Genomic DNA, 23,883 nt, shown 5'->3' with positions numbered 1-23,883 from the left:
CAGTACAGGACTCCCAGCCTTCAGCAAGGCTGCTAGTCAGTGTCGGCCCTGGGGCCGGGCGACGTGCGCGCGCGTACGTGGGTACGTAGTGCGTGGGCGCGCGCGTGCGCGTGCGCGGTGCCGCAGTCTGTGGGTTGGCTGGTTATTTTGCAAGCGGGAGGGGCCTTGCGCGCTCCTGCCTCCGGCCTGTGTCCCCCACCCCCCTTCCGTGGTCCGGGTCTCTTCTTCGGGAAGATGTCGGACACTGCCGTAGCTGACACTCGGCGCCTTAACTCGAAGCCACAGGACCTGACCGACGCTTATGGGCCGCCAAGTAACTTCCTGGAGATCGACATCTTTAATCCACAGACGGTGGGTGTGGGCCGCGCGCGCTTCACCACCTATGAGGTTCGCATGCGGGTGAGTCACGGGGTGAGGGAGACAGCTGAGGGGAGGACCGGCCAGCTGGGCGGGGAGGGCGGGGGGGGGGGGAGACTGCCGCGGGGGCTCCTAACGGTGCAGAAGACGCTTGAAGGGGTCTTTGGGGGCTCGGGGCTGAATAGGTTTGGAGGGAGGTCTGCATATTCGGTTGTGATCCGAGGTTACAGAAAACCTGAGGGGATATCAGACCGGGGTGAGGGAAAACAAGTACCCATGAGCAAGAAGTGAAGCATGGTCAGACACGGTGGGGTGGATGGAGTAGCTTGAGTGAGCAATGTAAGGAAATAGGAATCGTGACTGTAGCAACAGAGGAGGGAAGGAAACGTGGAAGAGGGATGGGGGATAGAAAGCCAAGGTGCGATATCGCTGGGACCCCTAACTAAATTAGGTTGTGGGAAGTTAGTCTGAAGAGGGAGGACAGGAAGGCCCGGCTTCTTCCTAATGAGGTCTTCCTGAGCTGATAAAGTTAAGCAAAGCTTGGATTAAAGGGAAGATAAGATTCCAGGAAAGACAGTGGGCTTTGTGGAGTAGGAATAATAAAGGGAGTCTCCTTGAGACTGAGTGCTTCCCAGACTTGTGTAGAATTAGCATCTGAAGGAGAAGTGTTTTCAGTTTAAGTTTTCTCAGGTACCACATGCTGTTTCTCAGTGTGAAACCTGCCCTTGCACTGGGATTGGTGGATTGTCAGTCGCTGCTCTCATGCTGTGCTTCACCTTTAGATTTGAAGTATACAGAATGTTCATTTCAGTATTTATTGGCTTTCAATTGTTGGTTTTTGTGTGTGTATATGAATGGCCATTTGCCCTTTCTGTCCTAGATTAACCTTTGGATTCAGACCCTGGTCTGTAGTTACTTTATGACATTTCAGGACTGCCCCAGTAGTGGCTTCTTCCAGTGTACTTTATTCTCCAGTTCTTAGTCCACAATGCAAGGATGGAATGTGCAGGTAGTAGAGTACATGGTTTGCAGGTTCTTTGCCAGTTGAAGTGGTTATAGGCAAAAGAGTTTGAGAATCCTTTTCTAATTCTCCTTATGTTTTCTTCTCAGACTAGAGGGCCAGAATATTCTCTGTGGACAGTATGCTGCTCAAACAGCATTTGAAGACCTAAAAGAGTGTATGTGTTTTCATTTTTGAATGAATGAATTGAAAGAGAGCATTTGCTCTCCTACCTGGCCATTGAAATCTAATTGAGAAATGATGATCTCCAAATTCCAAGTTCGGTAAAGTTCAAACTGAAGAAAGAAAAACGAATAGCAAAAAAAAAAGACAACTCATCTATACAAGAACTATTTGAAACCATCTTTTTGGGGAAGAATGGAACTTAGATCCCTCAAAATATGGTAAAAGCTAGTAAGCCTGGGTATAACTTGTTCAGCTATGGAATTTTGGATGAACCAGCTCTCTACCTCAGGCATTATAATAACAACAGGGACTGTTCATCTAATGCAGTGGTTCTCAACCTTTCTAATGCAGCAACCCTTTAATACAGTTCCTCATGTTGTGGTGACCCCCAACCATAAAATTATTTTCGTTGCTACTTCCTAACTGTAATTTTGCTACTGTTATGAATCGTAATTAAATATCTGTGTTTTCGACCCACAGGTTGAGAACCGCTGCTGTAGAGCCTAAGACCATCGGAAAACACAAGATGTAATTTTGCTACTGTTATGAATCGTAATGTAAATATCTGTGTTTTCGACCCACAGGTTGAGAACCGCTGCTGTAGAGCCTAAGACCATCGGAAAACACAAGATATTTACATTACGATTCATAACAGTAGCAAAATTACAGTTAGGAAGTAGCAACGAAAATAATTTTATGGTTGGGGGTCACCACAACATGAGGAACTGTATTAAAGGGTCACGACATTAGAAAGGTTGAGAACCACAGATCTAATGCCTACTATGTGCCCGGCACTGAATTAGGTTTTAGTTTCCAAATCTTTACAAAAAAACATTTTACACATGGGAAACTGAGGAGGAATGCAGCTTAAGTAACTTGCCCAAGTACACATAGCTAATAAGTAGCAGGGCTGGGATATGAACCAAGTTCTGTCTGACTCTAAAGCCCATCATACTCTTTCCACTACTTTGTAGTTTCTTTGGCAATGCTTAGTCGCAAAACTTTAGTGTGCAGAGTTTTTCTACCAACTAAGCTTTTTATCATTCCTTTCCACAATTTCTAATTATATGGCGATAATAGGGTTGGTGGCAGTTCCTAGTTCTGTGGGTTTGAGTTAATTTGTGTTGTTTATGTGAGTATGTATAGCTATAGAGCAAGCATGTCAAACTCAAAGGCTAACACGGGCCAAATAAGGTTCAAGTTTATGTGGGCCACAAAAAAACCCAAAAGCTTCAATTTTCATAGAAACGTAGGTTTATTTCAATAGACATGCTGAATACAAAGGGCTAAAATAAATGAGTAATCATTGACATAAAATAATAGAATATTTTAATAAAAATTATTATTTTTTCTTGAACATTAACTTACCAGACACTGAATAACTGCACAAATTAATAAGCGTAACGCAAATAAACTTATTTTTCTTGTTCTCTGAAAGTGAAATATTTCCTGTTGCGCACACCAAACAATTCAGTACAAGACTAATGATGTGGCAATCGGCTGCTAAAATATTCGCTGCTAGTATTAGTGGAGAGAAATGGTGCACCTATGTATAAGGCACTTAAGGGAAATGAATGCAACATGATTATAGTAATCAGTCATTAGCAAACGATGTAGTTTGTTATTACTAATTATGTATAACAGGATATTGTAAAAATTAAGTTAGAGATTTTTATTAAAATGTTTCTTACATACCGTTATGTTGTTTGGGCCCCAAAAATATTCATTGTGGGCCGTGAGTTTGACATGCTTGCTATAGAGGCTTTTAATGTTTTGAATTTTGTTTTGGGGAGAAGTTGCTAAAATAATTTGGTTTTAAATTGCTATTTTAAATGATTGATCATGGTAGGCATTATAGAGTGCATGAGATTCAGAGAGTAGGACTTTGGGAGTTAGGCATTGTGAATGGATGAAGCAGATGGCACTGACTTTTTTTCTTTGTATAAAAGCTGTTCTCTTTCATTTTGCTCCGTAAAGAATTCTTTCCCTCCCATTCCCCCAAAGAAGTGAAGAGTCTGGAGAGGTGTCCTGGTGACTTGACATGATGTGTATGGAAATTTTCAAATGTTGTTTGTCCTGCAGACTTGAACTTTTCATCTTCTCTCCTATCTGTTGACTGTGTTGATCAGAGCCAAAGGACTCTATAACCTATACTACACAATCCTGTCATGATTTGTAGGTTGGAGCTGGGAAACTGTCCTCCTATATAATAAAAGCCTAATATGCAAATTCTCCCGTTGGGCGGTCATTCGACCAGAAGTTTCATTGGGAGTTCAACCTCTCGCTATGATGTGTGCTGACCACCAGGGGGCAGCGTGGAACATGGCGGGCGTCAGCGATGTGGCGCTGGCAGTGGGCAGCAGTGGAGGCGCTGCTGGCCCCAATGGGCCCTGACGAGAATGGGACCACAGCGGGATGGTAGAGCAGGTGAGCGGGCGGTGCCAGGTCAAGGTGGGTGCGAGCGGTTGGGGGGGGCGGGGCCGCTGCCTGGCTCCCAGGTGCTGAGGGAGCCGGGCGGGGCGGCCCCAGCCCCGATCGCCCAGCAGGTGAGGGGGTGGTGGCAGGCCAAGGCGGGGTGCCAGGCAGGGCTGTGGGGCTGCGAGGCTGGGGTGCAAGCTGGGGCCTGATTTCTGCAGGCCACCCTGAGGGACCCTACCCATGCATGAATTCATGCACCAGGCCTCTAGTCCTAGAACAGCCCCTTCCTTAGACAGCTAGGTGCTGAGATGAAAGGCATTATTGTCACCATCCTGTGGAGGGTAGGGAAAGAACAGCATTTTTGTGAGTCAAAGGAGGACGTTTACAGAATGGTAGTGGGTGGTTTGGTTGTCTGGGAAGAATCTTGGTCCTTTTTAAAAAATATATTTTTATTGATTTTAGAGAAGAAGAGAGAGTAGAAACATCAATGATGAGACTCATTGATCAGCTGCCTCCTGCACGACCCCCACTGGGGATCGAACTGTGACCTCCTGGTTCATAGGTCCATGCTCAACCACTGAGCAACACTGGCCAAGCTAGCTTTCTTTTCTTGTAGGATTATTTCACCCCCCTCCAGTTTTATTGAGATATAATTGACCTTGTATAAACTTAACTTTTATAATGTGATGATTTGATACATATATATTTTTCTTGCAGGATTCTGAGAATGTTTTCTATAATGATTTATCTTGAATAGTTAATACAGGCACATAGTACAAAAATGAAAAGATATAAAAAAGATATGCTATAAAAATTAAGCCTTCTTCTGTCCTCCAAAGGTTCTTCTTTTTGAAGAAACTACTGTTTCCAGTGTCTTATTTATTCTTCTAAAGGACAGTTTAGATAATAAAATACTACTTTATATGTATCCACTCTACTTTAACTCATTGACATTCATTCCTTGGGTAGACTTGTAACTTATGTATATTGGCCAGTTATTTGGCTTTTGATGACTTATACCTAGACCTGGATCCTGAAAAGGTAATTTCCAGGCTTAAGGATTACAAAGCATGATGTAGTGAGGACTGTATGAAGCTCTAGCATAGCTCCAAGATGCTCTATTCCTGATCTGAGGCCATTGTGGAGAAAGATAAATTAGTTCCTTTTATTTCCATCTGCTGATCTGAATTGGCTGGTAGGAAATATAGTGAGCATTAATACATGTGGTTGGCCATTTCCATTTGGAACTTCTAGACAAGAGTTAGAATCAGGGCTTTTTGTTTGTTGAGGATCTGTGTTGCCATTAGAGTCTTAGGAAAATTCTCAATGATTAAGATGTGGGAATAAGCTGATTTATATCAGGGAGTAAGCTATGCTTAGCTAACTTAATGTAATTGCTATTTCTGCTGCACTGTCTAGATGAGGAGAGGATAAACATATATACGGCCTCTATTAATCAATTGAATACTTATTGAATACCTTGTATAGCTGTATTTAAGGGGATGCAGAGTAATCATGGCTTTTGATTTCAATGAAATTATAGTTAGGTAGCAAGGTGAGCATCCTCCTATATAATAAAGAGGTAATATGCAAATTGACCATCACTCCAACACACAATATGGCTGCCCCCATGTGGATACAAGATGGCCGCCACAAGATGGCTGCCACAAGATGACCAGCAGGGGAGGGAAGTTGTGGGCAATCAGGCCAGCAGGGGAGGGCAGTTGGGGGGCGATGAGGCCTGCAGGGGAAGGCAGTTGGGGGCCATCAGGCTGGCAGGGGAGGGTAGTTAGGGGCAACCAGGCCAGCAGGGGAGGGCAGTTGGGAGGGACCAGGCCTGCAGGGGAGGGCAGTTGGGAGGGACCGGGTCGGCAGGGGAGGACAGTTGGGACCCAGGCCTGCAGGGGAGGGTAGCTGTGGGGGGGGGACCAGGCCAGCAGGGGAGGGCAGTTGGGGGCGACCAGGCCAGCAGGGGAGGGCAGTTAGGGGAAATCGGGCCAACAGGGGAGGGCAGTTAGGGGTGACCAGGCTGGCAAGGGAGAGAAGTTAGGGGTGACTGGGCCAGCAGGGGAGGGCAGTTGGGGGTGACAATACCTGCAGGGGAGGGCAATTAGGGGTGACCAGGTCTGCAGGGGAGGGCAGTTAGGAGCAATTGGGCCGGCAGGGGAGCAGTTAGGCATCGATCAGGCTGGCAGGGGAGTGGTTAGGGGGTGATCAGGCTGGCAGGCAGAAGCGAGCGGTTAGGGGCAATCAGGCAGGCAGGTGAGCAGTTGGGAGCCAGCAGTCCTGGATTGTGAGAGGGATGTCCGACTGCCTGTTTAGGTGGGATCAGGCCTAATTGGGCAGTCGGACATCTCTCAAGAGGTCCCAGATTGGAGAGAGTGTAGGCTGGGCTGAGGGACACCGCCCCCCCATGCACGAATTTCGTGCACCGGGCCTCTAGTGATACATAAAACTAGAGTACTTAATACTAAAGTATAATGGTAAAAATGATTAAAAAATAAAGTACTAGTATAATTGTCATAGGAATTCATAGGAAAATGAAGGCCAATAAATTAAGCTGGTATTGACAGGAAAGATTTCCCAGATAAAGTGGACTTGAGCTGGAATTTGTAGAATGGAGAAGATTTGGACAGGAAAATCAGAGGAAGACATACCTTTGAGGTGCTTATCTCATGTTCCTTACAGGGAACTTAAATTCACTTTTCAATTGAAAATGTAATACATGCGATATTTGGATTATGCAAATTAGGGAGGAACCAAGATGGCGGCATAGTTAAACAACTAATCTGCTGCCTCACACAACAATTTCAAAAATACAACTAAAAGACAAAACATCTACCACCCAGAACCACGGGAAAGCTGGCTGAGTGGAAGATTTACAACTGAGAAAGGAGCACAAATGCTGAAAAGCTGAGGTACGGAGGCACGTGAATCGGGCTGGCAGCGGGCGGCTGGGTGCGCGGTTTTTCTTCAACCTGCAGGGAGACAAGCTCCCGATCACTCTGAAATCCAGTTTCTGGGGACACTCGGGGGACCCAGACACCTACGGGGAGAAGCTGGACTCTCGGCCATCGGGTCGGAAAGTGAGAGTGACTTTTTTGCAGTGGTGCGCCCAGCAATCATTGTTTTACTGCGCTGGAGTGCGGGGCGCAGGGACTTGGAAACGGGAAAGGCAGAGACGGCTGACGACAGCCATCGCCGTTGGCCACGCCCCAGCCTAGTGAAGCCCTGAGACCCCGCCCCGCCCTGAGACCCCGCCCCGCACATTCTACAAACCCGCCCAGGCTCCACACAGCGGCTTTTGCATATAAATGGCCTGTTCTGTGGCAGCTCAACCAAATTAACTGCAACTCCAGTCAGACTGCTCCAAATCTGTCCAAGCAAAGGAGGAGAAAACTAGTTCTTGCTGTAGCTCCTGCTGGGGGACACACAGTACACAAGGGTACACCAAGAGTGTCCACCTCAAGTAACTGGGAGGCTGACCCGTTGAACCAATAGGACACCTAGTACACAAAGCTACCCTACCAATTCAGGGAAGCAGTGAAAATGAGGAAGCAAGGAAACAGATCACAAACCAAAGAAATGGAGGAGAACAAGCGACTGGACATAGAGTTCAAAACCACGGTTATAAGGTTTTCAAGAATTTCATGGAAAAGGCCGATAAATTCAATGAGACCCTTGAGGATATGAAAAAGGACCAACTAGAAATTAAACATACACTGACTGAGATAAAAAATATTATACAGAGACCCAAAAGCAGACTAGAGGATTGCAAGAATCAACTCAAAGATTTGGAATACAAAGAGGCCAAAGACACTCCTCCAGAGAAGCATGAAGAGAAGAGAATTCAGAAAGTTGAAGATAGTGTAAGAAGCCTCTGGGACAACTTCAAGCGTACCAACATCAGAATTATGGGGGTACCAGAAGAAGAGAGAGAGCAAGATGCTGAAAACCTATTTGAAGAAATAATGAATGAAAACTTCCCCCACCTGATGAAAGAAATAGACTTACAAGTCCAGGAAGCGCACAGAACCCCAAACAAAAGGAATCCAAAGAGGACCACACCAAGACACATCATAATTAAAATGCCAAGAGCAAAAGACAAAGAGAGAATCTTACAAGCAGCAAGAGAAAAACAGTTAGTTACCTACAAGGGAGCTCCCATACGATTATCAGCTAATTTCTCAACAGAAACCATGCAGGCCAGACGGGAGTGGCAAGAAATATTCAAAGTGATGAATAGCAGGAACCTACAACCAAGACTACTCTACCCAGCAAAGTTATCATTCAGAATTGAAGGGCAGATAAAGAGCTTCACAGATAAGAAAAAGCTAAAGGAGTTCATCACCACCAAACCAGCATTATATGAAATGCTGAAAGGTATTCTTTAAAAAGAGGAAAAAGAAGAAGAAAGATAAAAATTATGAACAACAAATACATATCTATCAACAAGTGAATCTAAAAGTCAAGTGAATTAAAAATCTGAGGAACAGAATAAACTGGTGAACTTAATAGAATCAGAGGCATAGAATGGGAGTGGATTGATAATTCTCAGGGGGAAAGGGGTGTCTGTGTGGGGAGTATGGGAAGAGACTGGACAAAAATCATACACCTATGGATAAGGACAGTGGGGGGGGGAGATAAGGGCAGAGGGGGGTGGGAACTGGGTGGTGGGGAGATATGTGGGGAAAAAGGAGAAACAATTGTAATCTGAACAATAAAGATTCATTAAAAAAAAAAGAAAATGTAATACATGCACATGATAAATTCAAATTGTACAATGAAAAATGTGACCCACCCATTTCAATTGTCTAATCCAGTGGTCGGCAAACTCATTACTCAGCAGAGCCAAATATCAACAGTACAATGATTGAAATTTCTTTTGAGAGCCGAAAACCGACTTCTGCACATGGGCCACGAAGTTTCAGTCGCACTATACGTGCGCACCCGCACGTGGCATTTTGTGGAAGAGCCACACTCAAGGGGCCAAAGAGTCGCATGTGGCTCGCGAGCCGCAGTTTTCCGACCACTGGTCTAATATTATTATTCACAGTCACTCACTATTAGCAGTATCTTTTCATAAATATTTTTATTCATAATTATAAATGTATGCATATATACAAATCCCTTATTTTATTTATTTTTTAAAAATCCTCACAGAAGGATTTTTTTCCATTGCTTTTTACAGAGAAAGTGGAAGGGATGGAGGGAAGGAGAGAGAGAGAAATATCGATATGACTGGGTATCAAACCTGCAACCCAGGTATGTGGGTTGATTGGGAATGGAACCAGAGACCCTTTGGTGCATGGGCCGATGCTCTAACCACTGAACCCACTGGCCAGGTTATTTTAAAAAAAAATTTATTGGGGTGACATTGGTTAATAAGCTCACATGTTTCAGGTGTACATTTCTATGATACAGGATCTGTATATTGCATGTGTGCCCACCACCCAAAGACTTCCATCACCATATATTTGGCTTCTCTAACCCTTTACTAACCTCTCTCCCATCCTTTTCCCTCTGGTAATCACCATACTGTTGTCTGTGCCCATGAGTTTGTTTTACATCCCACATATGAGTGAAATCATATGGTTGTTTCTTAGCTTTTTCTGACTGACTTACTCCGCTTAGCATAATATTCTCAAGGTCTACCCATGTTGTCCCAAATGGCAGTATTTCATGAACACTTTGGTTGTTTCCCTGTCTTGGCCACTGTGAATAGTGCTGCAATGAACATAGGTGTGTGTATATCTTTGTCAATAAATAAAAACTTTGCCAAGTTTTTTTTGGGTAGATAATCAGAAGAGGGATTGCTGGGTCATATGTTAACTGTATTTTTAATTTTTTGAGGAACTGTCATACTGTTTTCCACAATGGTTATACCAGTTTACATTCCAACCAGAAATGAATGAGAGTTCCTTTTTCTTTACAACCTCTCCAACATTGTCATTAGTAGTCTTGTTGACAAGTGAGAGGTGGTATCTCATTGTAATTTTGATTTGCATTTCCCTAGTGGCTAGTGAAGTTGAGCATCTTTTCATAATCTGTTGGCCATTTGTATGTCTTCTTTGAAGAAGTGTCTGTTCAGGTCCTCTGCCCATTATTTTTTAATTGGATTGTTTGGTGTTGAGTTGTTTGAGTTCCTCATATATTTTGGACTAGAGGCCCGGTGCATGAAATTCATGCACTGGGGGGGGAGGGGGGTCCCTCAGCCCAGCCTGCCCCCTCTCACGGTCTGAGAGCCCTCAGGGGATGTCCTACTGATGGCCTAGGGGAGTGGGGAGCGGGCCCAAGCCATAGTCTGGCCTCCCTCTGTGGGAGGTGACCGGCGGGCCGATCGGGATGGCGTGGGCAGCAAGTGGCTGGCCCCCACCCCCAATTGTGCCATGGCCACTGGTGGCCTCCCTCTGCGGGAGGCAACCCCAGCAGGCCTATCTGGGGATGGTGCTGGGGCGGCCCTGCCCCGAATCGCCCCGCTGCTGCTGCCTCCTGTGGCCTCCCTCTGCAGGAGGCAACCAGGTGGGCAATCAGGGGATGGTGCCAGCCCCAATTGCCCTGCGGCCGCTGGTTGCCACCCCCCCCCACCCCATCGCCGTCCCCTCCCTCTGCCTACTGGCATGCGCCTTGACTGGCCTGGTGACACCTGCTTGCTGGCCCTGCCCTCCCCACTGACTGCTTGTTCCGCTGTTCGGTTGATTTGCATATTACACTTTTATTATATAGGATTGCTTTGCTTGGAGGGAGATTTATCCATCATAATGAGCTCTAGAAGGAGTGTTTTTCAAGGTGTGATCCTACATTTTAACAGGCAACCCAGATGAGTGTTATGCATTGTATTATTTGAGAGGATCTCTTTTGAAGTGTGACACTTCAGTAAAGAAACATTGGCTCATTAAAATTATGCCTCTGGCATGACCACATTCAGTATCTGATTTTTATTGTTAAAAATTGAGCACCCAAAATCTCTTTATCAATCTATATCGGCTCATAATGTTTCCACATCTTGAAAGTCCCCATACTCACAGAGCATTGAATGACTTCGATAAGTATTTTTAAGGGATCATGCAGGAAAGCTAATTTAGGTGATAGGAATGTGTATTAGATAGATAATATCCTAGATTAGGAGAAAAGATGGCACATTAGCCTTACATGGTGGTGGCTGAAGGCAGAAAAACAAATGTTGCAGCAAAGAAAGAGCACTAAGTCTGTCTTCTGTCCTAATTGTTTGGCTATTGCTGAACTAAGCAAGCTCCCTTACACTGTTCCTTTTCCTCGATACCTTCTCCCAGCTATTAGAATCACCCATTCAATGAAGTTGCCCCAACTGGAAAACCTGGGCTAATACCATTTGCTTTGTTTGCTTTTATCCCTGTGTAATAAGCCAAATAGCTCATAAATATGTTTTAATGGGAGAGTCTCCTGGTACATGCCCTTGACTGGAATGGAACCTGCAACCCTTCAGTTCGTCTGAAGGCTGACACTGTTATCCCTGTGTAATCAGCCAAATAGCTCATAAATATGTTTCTTTTTTTTTTTTTTTTTTAAAATAGTCCTTGGCACCTCCTGAGTGCTATTTTTATTTTTTTATTTTATTTTATTTTTTTTATTTTTTTATTTTTTTATTTTTTTTAAATTACTTTATTGATTAAGGTATCACATATTTGTCCTCAACCCCCTCCCCCCGTTCCCTTCCCAGTCCCCCCCACACACAAGCCCCCCTCCCCCTGTTGTCCGTGATCATTGGTTAGGCTCATATGCAAGCACACAAGTCCTTTGGTTGATCTATCTCCCTTGTCCCCACCCTCCCCTACTTTCCCTCTGAGGTCTGACAGTCTGATGGATGCTGTTCTTGTTCTTCAGTCTATGTTGTTCATCTTTTCCCCTAGATGAGTGAGCTCATGTGATACTAGGAATACACTTATAGGAACTGAAAATGAGACAAGCAATAATGGTTATGCTGAGAGGCAAATGAATCAGTCTGTAGTGAGTTTCTTTCTGGGCCAACAGTTCTTTTGAGTCCCGGTTTCTATGTCCAACAGTTGTTAATGTGTTCATAACAGCAATGATACTTCAGTTCTGGATGGTGGACAAACGGCGGTATTGCAGGTCCAACCCTCTCCGGTTTGGTCCTGGGCAATCTGCAGTGACGCACATCTGCTGACTGCTAGTATGGCAAGGCATCGTCAGTGTCTTCCATCTCTGGACTGTCTCTCCCCTGACTTCATGGCTGGAGCACTCCTGTCAATTCCCCTCTATCGCAGGAATCCACATGTCTCGGAGCTGTTCTCTGAAAACATACAAACACACTCTCGACCAAAAGTTAATAAAGGAACATTTTCTATGAATTTGATTTGCGATCCTTTTTCATTTTTTTGCCCAAATGATTTTCCTTTGGCTTGTTTTGACACCATGTATGTTTTACCTGGGTGACTTGCTGTTAGCATTATAAATGAAAGTTAATTTTCTAAAGTAAAAATTTTCTAGATGTAATTTATTTGCAGGATATTTTTCCTTACATGATATTCTTCTACTATCCCCCCTTTTTTGGTTTAAATATTGGGAGGCTTTTGGAAATTTTATGCTGTAATCTTGATAGCTTTTAAATTTTACTTTTTTGCACTAAAATGTGACTGCTTTAGGTTCATTATATGTTATGCAATTTTACCATGAGATGAACTACCAATAAAAATTTTAGTTAACACTTTAGTAACAGCTTTTTTGTCCAGTACAATTGATTTTTCTAGAGTATTTGCTTATTTTGGTTGGCCATTTTAAATTAGTCTGAAAACTTGACTACTATTTTACTGTCAAATTTAATATTCTAATAACCATCTTGTTTTACCCTGTAATTATTAGTGGAGAGGATTATTTGCCTTCTTGAGTAGGCCCTGAGCATTCCTGGTGCTAGGCTGGATTTAGATATCCTAGACCCCAGTTCCCCGGATCATGGGTGCAAGACATCTCCATCAAGTCTTGTTGCGGTGAGAGGGCATCTGCTGTCGGCCAAGTCTCTGTTACCTGGGTCCCGATTTGAGCTGGGCATGTGAAGCTGAGCAGCCATGGGGGCAGGAGATCTCCTTCAGCAGGGGTGAGGGTTCAGGCCCCTGCAAACTTGGGGGGGTGAAGGTCTGTGCCCCACCTCTGTTGACCCCCAAGTTCTCTCCTGATGGCCCCTGTGCGACTGTGCCTGTCTTAGGTTGTTCCTTCCCTGAGGAATCTTACCCGTCTCTGGCTAACCAGCCATCCTCCGGGGCCAAGCAGGGTGATGTGAGGTTTAGTTCTGTCTCCTTGGTCGCCTACGCCCCCATGGCCTCCACGCCCAGCACCTGCCTTGGGATCCCCTCGCCTATAAATATGTTTCTGATCCACTGCCTCTATCTAGTCCTAGTTCCCAACACCAGTCTCTCTTTTTCTTGGGCCTAAAAACACTGCAGCTGTCTAAATTGATCCTACCTACAGCCACCAGAATGTTTCACTTAAAATGAAAGCAAGACCAGGATGCTCCCATGCTTGACATTCTTCACTTTTCCTCCTTCTGTTGAATAAAATCTAAGCTCTCTGCTATGGTATATAAGACCCTCAGTGGTCTGTCCTCTGCTTACTTCTCAGGCCACCACGGACCCAGGCCTGACTGCTGCTGCGGGCGGCCGGGACCCGGGCCTGACTTTCGCAGTGCTGGCCGCCATGGACCTAGGCCTGACTTCTGCCCCAGGGCCCCCTGCCCCCTGCCTGTGTCCACTCTGGGGCTGCCCGAGCCGGCGTGGTGGCACGGCAGCTCAGGCAGGCCCCCCTGTCTCTGTCTCCGTCTCCGCTCTGGGCCTCACCTGCACGCACAGCCTCCTCCTGACCAGTTGTAACTGTTTCAGTGTCCCGGCCCAATTTGCATATTACCTCTTTTTATATATATATATATTTACCCTTTGTCAGAGCTCTGTTGTTTGCAAATATTATCTCCCATTTGGTTTACTTTTTTGTTTTGTTGGTGGTTTCTTTTGCAGTGCAGAAGCTTTTTAGTTTGATATTTGCCTTTACTTCTCTTGCCTTTGGGGTCAAACTTGTAAAATCTTCTCTAAGACCAAGATCCATGAATTTAGTACCTATTTTTTCTTTTATGTAATTTATTGTTTCAGATCTTCTATTTAGGTCTTTGATCCATTTTGAATTAATTTTTATACAAATCCCTTTTAAAACACAAATAGAGGAAAGTTATATATACTGTTCTGTACCTTGATTTTTAAAAAATATATTTTTGTTGATTTCAGAGAGGAAGGGAGAGGGAGAGAGATAGAAACATCAATGATGAGAATCATTGATCAGCTGCCTCCTGCATGCCCCCCACTGGGGACCGAGCCTGCAAACTGGGCATGTGCCCTGACCAGGAATCAAACCATGACCTCCTGATTCATAGGTCGATGTTCAACCATGGAGCCACGCCGGCTGGGCTGTACCTTGATTTTAATGTTTAATATCTCTCCATACTGGCACAGTATTTCACATCTTTAAAAAAATATATTTTATTGATTTTTTACAGAGAGGAAGAGAGAGGGATAGAGAGTTAGAAACATCGATGAGAGAGAAACATCGATCAGCTGCCTCTTGCACACCCCCTACTGGGGATGTGCCCGCAACCAAGGTACATGCCCTTGACCAGAATCGAACCTGGGACCCTTGAGTCCGCAGGCCGACGCTCTATCCACTGAGCCAAACCGGTTTCAGCCACATTTTTTAAATTGTTGTTGTTAATCCTCATCTAAGGGTTTTTTTTTCCCTTGATTTTTTTTTTAGAGAGAATGGAAGGGAGGGGGAGAGACACACAAAGAGAAACATCGATGTGAGAGAGACACATCGACTGGTTGCCTCCTGTACACACCCCAGGAGGCTGGGGATCAAGCCTGCAACCAAGGTACATGCCCTTGACTGGAATGGAACCTGCAACCCTTCAGTTCGTCTGAAGGCTGACACTGTAATCCCTGAGTCAAAGTGGCGAGGGCTTTCACATTCTTTTCATTGTTGTATAGTATTCCACTGTATAGGCATACCATATTTATTTAACCATCACGCAATGCCCTTACGTCATCACAAGATGGCTGCCACAATATGGCTGCCCTCATGTCACAAGATGGCCAGCAGGGGAGGGCAGTTGTGGGTGAACAGGCTGGCAGGGGAGGGCAGTTGGGGGCGACCAGGTCTGCAGGGGAGGGCAGTTGGGGGCAACCAGGCCTATAGGGGAGGGCAGTTAAGGGTGACCAGGTCGGCAGGGGAGGGCAGTTGGGGGGCGATGAGGCCTGCAGGGGAAGGCAGTTGGGGGCCATCAGGCTGGCAGGGGAGGGCAGTTAGGGGCAACCAGGCTGGCAGGGGAGGGCAGTTGGGGGCAATCGGGCCAGCAGGGGAGGGCAGTTGGGGATGATCAGGCTGTCAGGGGAGCGGTTAGGGGGTGATCACGTAGGCAGGCAGACAGGCAAGCGGTTAGGAGCCAGCAGTCCCGGATTGTGAGAGGGATGTCCGACTGCCGGTTTAGGTCCGCAGGGATTGTGCCTAAACCAGCAGTTGGAAATCCCCTGAGGGGTCCCAGATTGAAGAGGGTGCAGAACGGGCTGAGGGCCAACCCTCCCCTCCCCTGTGCACAAATTTCATGCACCAGTCCTCTAGTGTATATAATAAAAGCCTGAGCGACTATTACGGGGGAACAACCGGAATGACCATTCACTATGATGTGCACTGACCACCAGGGGCAGACGCTCAATGCAGGAGCTGCCCCCTGGTGGTCATTGCACTCCCACAGGGGGAGCGCCCTCAGCCAGAAGCCAGGCTCATGGCTGGTGAGCGCAGCGGCGGTGGCAGGAGACTCTCCCAAGAGCGCACAGGCCGGGCTGAGGAAACCCCCCCTCTACCCTCCAGTGCATGAATTTCATGCACTGGGCCTCTAGTCTATAATAATAAAAGGGTAATATGATAATTAGACCAGACGCACTTCCGGATGACCTTCCAGACGAAGCCGGGGCTGTGATGGAAGCCCGTGTCCTGAGTGCCTGCCAGCGGCCAGAGGGAAGCCCAGGTCCCAGGTGCCAGAGGGAAGCCAGTGCCGGCAGCCGGGGGAAGGGAGGCCTACTCTTGCACGAATTTCGTGCATTAGGCCTCTGGTTTACATATAACTTCAAGTCTGTTGGAAAAATTCTAAGCAGCAAAGGACTTTTAATCACCAACTGTGACAAGCCTGGATGTGGTAAGGATTGATATTCATCTGGTGCTGTTTTGAAAGGGTTATAGGAGCATGGTCCATAGGAGTTACTTCTTCATTAGGACCTGTACATGTGGCTCTGACATGTGGCCACCACAAGCTGAACATTACTTACCATCTTTCTTGTTTCATTCTTCCTTCCCTGTAGACAAACCTACCTATCTTCAAGCTGAAGGAGTCCTGTGTACGGCGGCGCTACAGTGACTTTGAATGGCTAAAAAATGAGCTGGAACGAGATAGTAAGGTATGGCCCTGTTCCCTGTGTGGCACCCTTGGAGGACAAGATCTCTATAGGCTGATAAGGGCTTAAGATCAGAGTCTATAAAATCTTGAAGGCAATGGAGAGGGTGAACACACTCTGGCTACCAAGTCCCAATAATTTGGATCTGGGTGATAATCTGTGAAACTTGAAAGTGGTAATTTCAGGACAAATCTTAAAAAGAAAGTATTACTTCACTTAGTGGCTAGTAAAGTCATACAAATTAACTCCTATAGATGCAAAAAATTGAAAGTATATTGGCAGGAAAGGCCTAGCTAGATTCTTGGATGATAGTGAATTGTTAAAGAAAGTGAGGAGTATTTGGAGTTTATTTCCTTTCTTTTGAGATGGTAAACCTGTCCTCCCACCCAAACAGTTTAATTTTTTGTTTGTTTGTTAATCCTCACCCAAGGATATTTTTCCATTGATTTTTTTTACAGAGAGTAGAAGGGAGAGAGAGAGACAAAGAGAGAGAAACATCGATGTGAGAGAGACATATTGATTGGTTGCCTCCCGCACATGCCCTGATGAGGGCCAGGGATTGAGCCTATAGCCTAGGTATGTGCCCTTGACCATAATTGAACCCAGGATCCTTCAGTCTGCAGGCTAACTTTCTATCCACTGAGCCAAACCGGCTAGGGATGGATTAATTTTGGACCTGAGCCATCCTGACTGTTCTCATGATTAGTTCTGGCAAGTTGCTGGCTGTGGGATAGGATGGACCCTCTGCCTTAGGAAATGTGGTATACAGTGCATTGCCATTCCATTCCCTCTCTGAGTTCTCCCATGTGGCTGATATTTTGCATCTCCCTGCAGATTGTAGTACCACCACTGCCTGGGAAAGCCTTAAAGCGGCAGCTCCCTTTTCGAGGAGATGAAGGGATCTTTGAGGAGTCCTTCATTGAAGAAAGGAGGCAGGGCCTCGAACAGTTTATTAACAAGTAAGCCAAAGTTCCTGGGGGCTCCTCTAGCTACTTTTTCCATCTTGGTCTTTCTGTGTGTTTAGTCTATCTCCTCTTGTAATGGGTAATATGATGTAGTGCCTATTGTGTGGTGGGGTGACTGGACAGTAAAACTCCATTCATTTGAGCAGAATTCTGATCCTGTATCTCATGGCCTGAGAAAGAACTGCATGTTGATGTGTGTAGGGATTTTCCCCTACCTTACCCCTCTATCTCTCTTCCTCTCTACAGAACTAGGGTTGAAGTGCTGTCCTGTTGCTGTCTGCTGCTTGCTCGAACCTCAGGGCTGACCTTGTCCTTCCTCCCCTGTCCACACCCCCATCCATCTGAAAATTCTCTCCCATCTCAAATACTACTGATAACCACCTTGATCTCTTTATAGAATTGCCGGGCACCCACTGGCTCAGAACGAACGCTGCCTACATATGTTCCTGCAGGAGGAGGCAATTGACAGGAATTACGTCCCCGGGAAGGTGCGCCAGTAGGAGCCCCTTTCACCACTTGCCCTCTATTTTCCTGCTGAAATGACATTGGTTTTTACACTAAGCCTCTCTATCTTTCTTTGATCTGAAGTTGGCTGCCCATCCCCTGGCCTGATAGACTGTCTGGCATTGTGTTCCTTGGTACCTCACTACACCGTGGGCACTCTGCTAGAACCTCTTCTCTGAGGAGAGGTGGGAAACCACAGGCAGATGCCCTTTGCTTGGGGTTGGAGGTGGGTGGGAGGATTGGACTGGAAGGCAATTTCTTGGGCATTTACCCATGCCAGAGGCTAATCTCGGGGGCGGGGGTCTTGTGCTGGAGAGGCATTTGGCTACATACTGATGCTGCAAGTCCAGGGGATTTTTCTTACTTTAGGTTTAACCAGAAATGATGAGCAGGGAAAAACCCTGCTTTTCCTACATGCATGAATTTTTTCCTTTTTGGGAAGGTGGTAGAGATCCAAAAGCTGTTCTTTTTTTCTTTAGGCCTGCTCCCAGTTCCCCCCCCCCACAGTTTCTTTTGTTACTTTCTCTCCCCCTTGTTGCTTTTCATGGCAGTAATCCTCCTAGAATTTAAGCAGTTAGTTGTGTGGAGCAAGGTGTGTGGATTTTCTGGGCTCATTATAATGGCTGCTTCAGAGTTAGAAAAAAGCCACAGAGCAGTAGGGGAGCCCCTGTTGTTTAGCCCCTCTCTTTTGTGGTTCCCTACTCTGGCTACCTGTTATTGCCAATCGGCAGGCGAGTCATTATGGGCCAGAGTCTCCCTTCCCAAGCCCCGCTACTTTATGGGTTAAGCTTTGAAATTTTGGTGGCTTGAGAGGTGGGGGCAACTCACCACTATCAGGTAACTCCCTGAAGGTAGGAATGAATAATTTTCTAGGTATTTCCTGGTGGTAAGGAAGAGCATCACCACTCTCTTCCTTCCATTCTCTCCCCCACCCCCATCTCATTTAATGCTGCCACAGGGCAGAAGCACATGAACAAATCACTCATTCTCTGACTTCTCCTAAGCACTTTGAGCTGTTGAATGAGGCTCAGGGAACGAGTTGTTGCTGCCCTCCGCAGCTTGGTCACAGGGTTATTGAACTGCCTGCACTTACTTCCCATAGAACTCCAAAGTTCTTCCCAGAAGCTGAGCTGGGGATAGCAGTTGGGTATGGATTCCCAAATCTGAGAGTCTGACACACCTTCTCGAGACTGGCAACTTTCCTGGTCTTCTGTCCAGGAGATAGTGGTTTGTTTGCTGAGGCCTGTTATCTATCCCAAGGGGTAAGGATGGGAGCAAGTTAACTCTGGTGTCAGGTCAAAAGTGGAGGCTCATTGCTTAGACTCCCTATCATGGAAGGATTGGAGTTCTCCATACAGTCTTGGGAAAAGGATTACTGAATCTGACAAGATTATAATCAGAGAGATTAGGATTGGATTTTGACATGGGATTTGGAGTCCATCTAAATGTTGAAGTTCCCTGTGATAGATCAGCTCTCAGCTGCTGAGCCTGTGCCAGGGCTGTGCAGCCCCTACCGAGAGGCTCTGCTCCCTTTCCCACCTCTCCATTATTGGTGTTGTTGCTGCCTTTTCATTTATATCCTCTGTTATTGATTTTAAAAAAAGATTTCTTCTTTCATCGTGCACAAGTGCTGAGAGCCTGAGGCCCCATTTCTGCTGTGTATATATCCTGACTCGGGGCTTTTATCCAGCAAACTGTTCATTCTTCTGTCAATGTCATATTCAACTCTGTTCATATTAAACCACTGTGAAGCAAACCTCTGTTGTCCAATTTTTTTAATTGTCTAGGATATTTTTGAGTATTATGCAGAAATCATACAACATGGTGAATTTCCTGAGGTAATAAGTTTTTCATTTACATTAAAAAAAAAAAGCGGAATTCTAGCTGCCCATAGTGATATTTAACGATCCTTGCAACTAGCAGTTGACTTTGTCACAGAGGTAATGAATGCATGTTTGCAGAAAGTAGCTATAGGGTTCAGTACCTATGATTTGCATCAGATTTAAGAGTTGGTTTTAAGCTTGTGGGTTTGTGCTAATTTGGGCAGAATATATTTTGTGTGTGTGTGTGTGTGTGTGTGTGTGTGTGTGTTCATGTGCTATATGTTACATAAACACATGTGTATTTCTTTTTTTAAAATAAATCTTTATTGTTCAGATTACTACAATTGTTCCTCTTTTTTCCCCCCATAGCTCCCCTCCACCTGGTTCCCATCCCACCCTCTGCCCTTACCCCCCACCACTGTCCTCATCCATAGGTGTACTATTTTTGTCCAGTCTCTTCCCGCACCCCCCACACCCCTTTCCCCCCGAGAATTGTCAGTCCACTCCCTTTCTATGCCCCTGATTCTATTATATTCACCAGTTTATTCTGTTCATCAGATTTTTTATTCACTTGATTTTTAGATTTACTTATTGATAGATATGTATTTGTTGTTCATAATTTTTATCTTTACCTTTTTTTTTCTTCTTCCTCTTCTTAAAGAATACCTTTCAGCATTTCATATAATACTGGTTTGGCGGTGATGAACTCCTTTAGCTTTTTCTTATCTGTGAAGCTCTTTAGCTGCCCTTCAATTCTGAATGATAGCTTTGCTCGGTAAAGTAATCTTAGTTGTAGGTACTTGCTATTCATCACTTGGAATATTTCTTGCCACTCCCGTCTGGCCTGCATAGTTTCTGTTCAAAAATCAGCTGACAGCCCTAACCGGTTTGGCTCAGAGGATAAAGCATCGGCCTGTGGACTCAAGGGTCCCAGGTTCGATTCCGGTCAAGGGCATGTACCTTGTTTGTGGGCACATCCCTAGGGGGGGGTGTGCAGGAGGCGGCTGATCGATGTTTCTCTCTCATTGATGTTTCTGACTCTCTATCCCTCTCTCTTCCTCTCTGTATAAAGTCAATAAAATATATTAAAAAAAAATCAGCTGACAATCATATGGGTGCTCCCTTGTAGGTAACTAACTTTTTCTCTTGCTGCTTTTAATATTCTTTGTCTTTTGCTCTTGGCATTTTAATTATGATGAGTCTTGGTGTGGTCCTCTTTGGATTCCTTTTGTTTGGGGTTCTCTGTGCTTCCTGGACTTGTAAGTCTATTTCTTTCACCAGGTGGGGGAAGTTTTCAGTCATTATTTCTTCAAATAGGTTTTCAGTATCTTGCTCTCTCTCTTCTTCTGGCACCCCCATAATTCTGATGTTGGTACGCTTGAAGTTGTCCCAGAGGCTCCTTACACTATTTTCATATTTTTGGATTCTTTATTCTTTTTGCTTTTCCAGTTGGGTGTTTTTGCTTCTCTGTATTTCAAATCTTTGACTTGAATCTTGCGATCCTCTAGTCTGCTGTTGGATCTTTGTATATTATTTTTTATTTCAGTCAGTGTATGCTTAATTTCTAGTTGCTCCTTTTCATATCCTCGAGGGTCTCACTAAATTTATTGGCCTTTTCTAGAAAATTCTTGAAAAACCTTATAACTGTGGTTTTGAACTCTATATCCAGTCATTTGCTTTTCTCCATTTCTTTCATTTGTGACCTGTTTCTTTGTCTCCACATTTTGGCTGCTTTCCTGAGTTGATAGAGTGGCTTTGTGTGCTACATGTCCTATAGGGCCCAGTGGCTCAGCCTCCCCAGTTACCTGAGTGGACACTCTTAGTGCACCCCTTTGTGGGCTGTGTGCACAGTCTTGTTGTAGTTAAACCTTGATTGTTATTGGTATCACTGGGAGGGATTGACTTCCAGGCCAACTGGCTGTGAGGATCAGCTGTGTCTATGCTGGGAGAACTTCTGTGCTGGAGACACCCTTATGAGACACAACTTGCTTCAGTGGGGCTTTGGTGCTTACTGAGTCTGCCCCCTGAGTGTGTCCCTTATGGATTTGAGGGGTTATAATCTGGATGGTCCCACTCTGATCCCTGGGTGCACTGGCTTTTGGATCTCCAAAGAGGTGCTAATTTAGCCTCTGCTTGAGGCCACCCAGCAGGAGCTACAGAGAGATCTGCAGATTCCTCTTATTTGGGTTTTGGAGGTGCCCAGATGAGGCCCAGTTGTGAAGCAATGCAAGCTGCTGTGGGGCCTTGGGCCTTCTTTTGGATGTTCTGGGTCTCACTCAGCTGCAGTTTGTTAAGTTTAGAATTCAAAGGACCATGCCAGTCATATGCAAAAGCATCTGCGCTCAGCTTGGATGGGGTGGAGTCTCAGGGCAGAGCAGACAGCAATGCCTTTGTGGGGCGGGATCTCGGCGGAGCAAACCGTGTTGGCTTCCCGTCAGCCCTGCCCTAAGAGGCCCCTGGGTCTCAGTGTCCCGCGGTAACCTCTGCAAGCACCTCTGAGAGAAAGCCGCCCTTGAGTTTCACCCGCTGCCAGACAGTCCAGTTTCTCCCTGTATGAGTCTGGGTCCCCAGAGTCTTGCCCGGAATCGGAGTTCCGAGCAGTCTGGGGCTTTTGTCTCCCTCCCGATTGAGGAAGCCAGCCGAGTACTCAGTTGGCAGCCCTCTCCGCGCGTGCGCCTCCGTACATCTGCCTTCTGCAGCTCCTATGAGTCTCAGTGTGCCTTTCTCTTTCCTTCTAGTTGTAGAATTTCCATTCAGCCAGCCTTTCTGTGGTTCTGGATGATGTTCGTTTTGTCTTTTAGTTGTAGTTTTAAAATTGTTGTGCGAGGCAGCAGTTTAGGTGTTTACTTATGCTGCCATCTTGGTTTCTCTCCACATGTGTATTTCTTTTATCCTCTAAGACACCCACACGTACCACCTACAAATACTATTTCTTTTTTTTTAAACTTAATAAGTCTTTATTGTTCAGATTATACAGTTGTTCCTCCTTTTTCCCCCCATAGCTCCCCTTTACCTGTTTCCCATCCCACCCTCTTCCCTTACCTTCCCCCCACTGTCCTCATCCATAGGTGTACAATTTTTGTCCAGTCTCTTCCCGCACCCCTCACAACCCTTTACCCCTGAGAGTTGTCAGTCAACTCCCTTTCTATGCCCCTGATTCTATTATATTCACCACTTTATTCTGTACATCATATTTTTAATTCACTTGGTTTTTATTTATTTATTATTATTTATTTTATTTTATTTCTTTAAATATTTCTTTATTGATTACGGTATCACATATTTGTCCTCATCCCCCCATTCCCAGCCCACACCCCTCCCCACACATTCCCCTACTCCCCTGTTGTCCTTAACCGCTGGTTAGGCTCATATGCTTGCACACAAGTCCTTTGGTTGATCTGTCCCCTTTACCCCCACCCTCCCCTACCCTCCCTCTGAGGCCCGACAGTCTGATCCATGCCTCCTTGTTTCTGGGTCTGTTCTTGTTTATCAGTGTATGTTGTTCATTATTTCCCCTAGATGAGTGAGATCATGTGCTATTAGAAATATACTTATAAGAACCGAAAATGAGAGAAGCAATAATGGTTATGCTGACAGGCAAATGAATCAGTCTGTAGTGAGTTTCTTTCTGGGCCAACAGTTCTTTTGAGACCCAATTTCAATGTCACACAGTTCCTTATGTGTACATGTCAGCCATGACATTTCAGTTCTGGATGGTGGACAAATGGTGGTAATGCTGGTCTGACTCTCTCTGGTTTGGTCCTGGGCAACCTGTAGTGACGCACAGCTGTTAACTGCTAGTATGGCAAGGCGACGTCAGCATCTTCCATCTCTGGACTGCTTCTCTTCTATCTTGATGGCTGGAGTAGTCCTGTCGATTCCTCTCTGTTGCTGGAATCCACATGGTCTCGGAGTTGTTTTCTGAAAATATACAAATATATTCTCGACCAAAAGTTAATAAAGGAATATTTTCTATAAATTTGACTTGGTATCCTATTTCATTTTTTGCCCAAATGGTTTTCCTCTGGCTTGTTTTGACACCTTGTGTGTTTTTCATGGGTGTCTTGCTTTTAGCCTTACAATTAATTTTCTAAAGTATTAATTTTCTAGATGTAATTTACTTACAGGATATTTTTTCTTACATGATA

General features: G+C 45.3%; 1 protein-coding gene across 3 annotated transcripts in view; it reads left to right on the top strand.

Moving 5' to 3' along the window:
• Positions 1 to 121: 121 nt before the first annotated feature.
• SNX12 (sorting nexin 12) overlaps positions 122 to 23,883 on the top strand; it is a 143,384-nt gene continuing 119,622 nt past the window's right edge. For all 3 annotated transcript variants that reach the window (XM_054717499.1, XM_054717465.1, XM_054717434.1), the window contains exons 1-4: positions 122 to 399; positions 16,351 to 16,446; positions 17,278 to 17,402; positions 17,806 to 17,896. In XM_054717499.1, coding sequence (XP_054573474.1) covers positions 235 to 399; positions 16,351 to 16,446; positions 17,278 to 17,402; positions 17,806 to 17,896 — 477 coding nt within the window. In that variant the 5' untranslated portion in view covers positions 122 to 234. The remainder of the gene's footprint in view (positions 400 to 16,350; positions 16,447 to 17,277; positions 17,403 to 17,805; positions 17,897 to 23,883) is intronic.

Source organism: Eptesicus fuscus, chromosome 1 (genome assembly GCF_027574615.1).
Source record: "Eptesicus fuscus isolate TK198812 chromosome 1, DD_ASM_mEF_20220401, whole genome shotgun sequence".
Lineage (NCBI taxonomy): Eukaryota > Metazoa > Chordata > Mammalia > Chiroptera > Vespertilionidae > Eptesicus > Eptesicus fuscus.
This window is presented reverse-complemented; position numbering and strand designations above follow the sequence as displayed.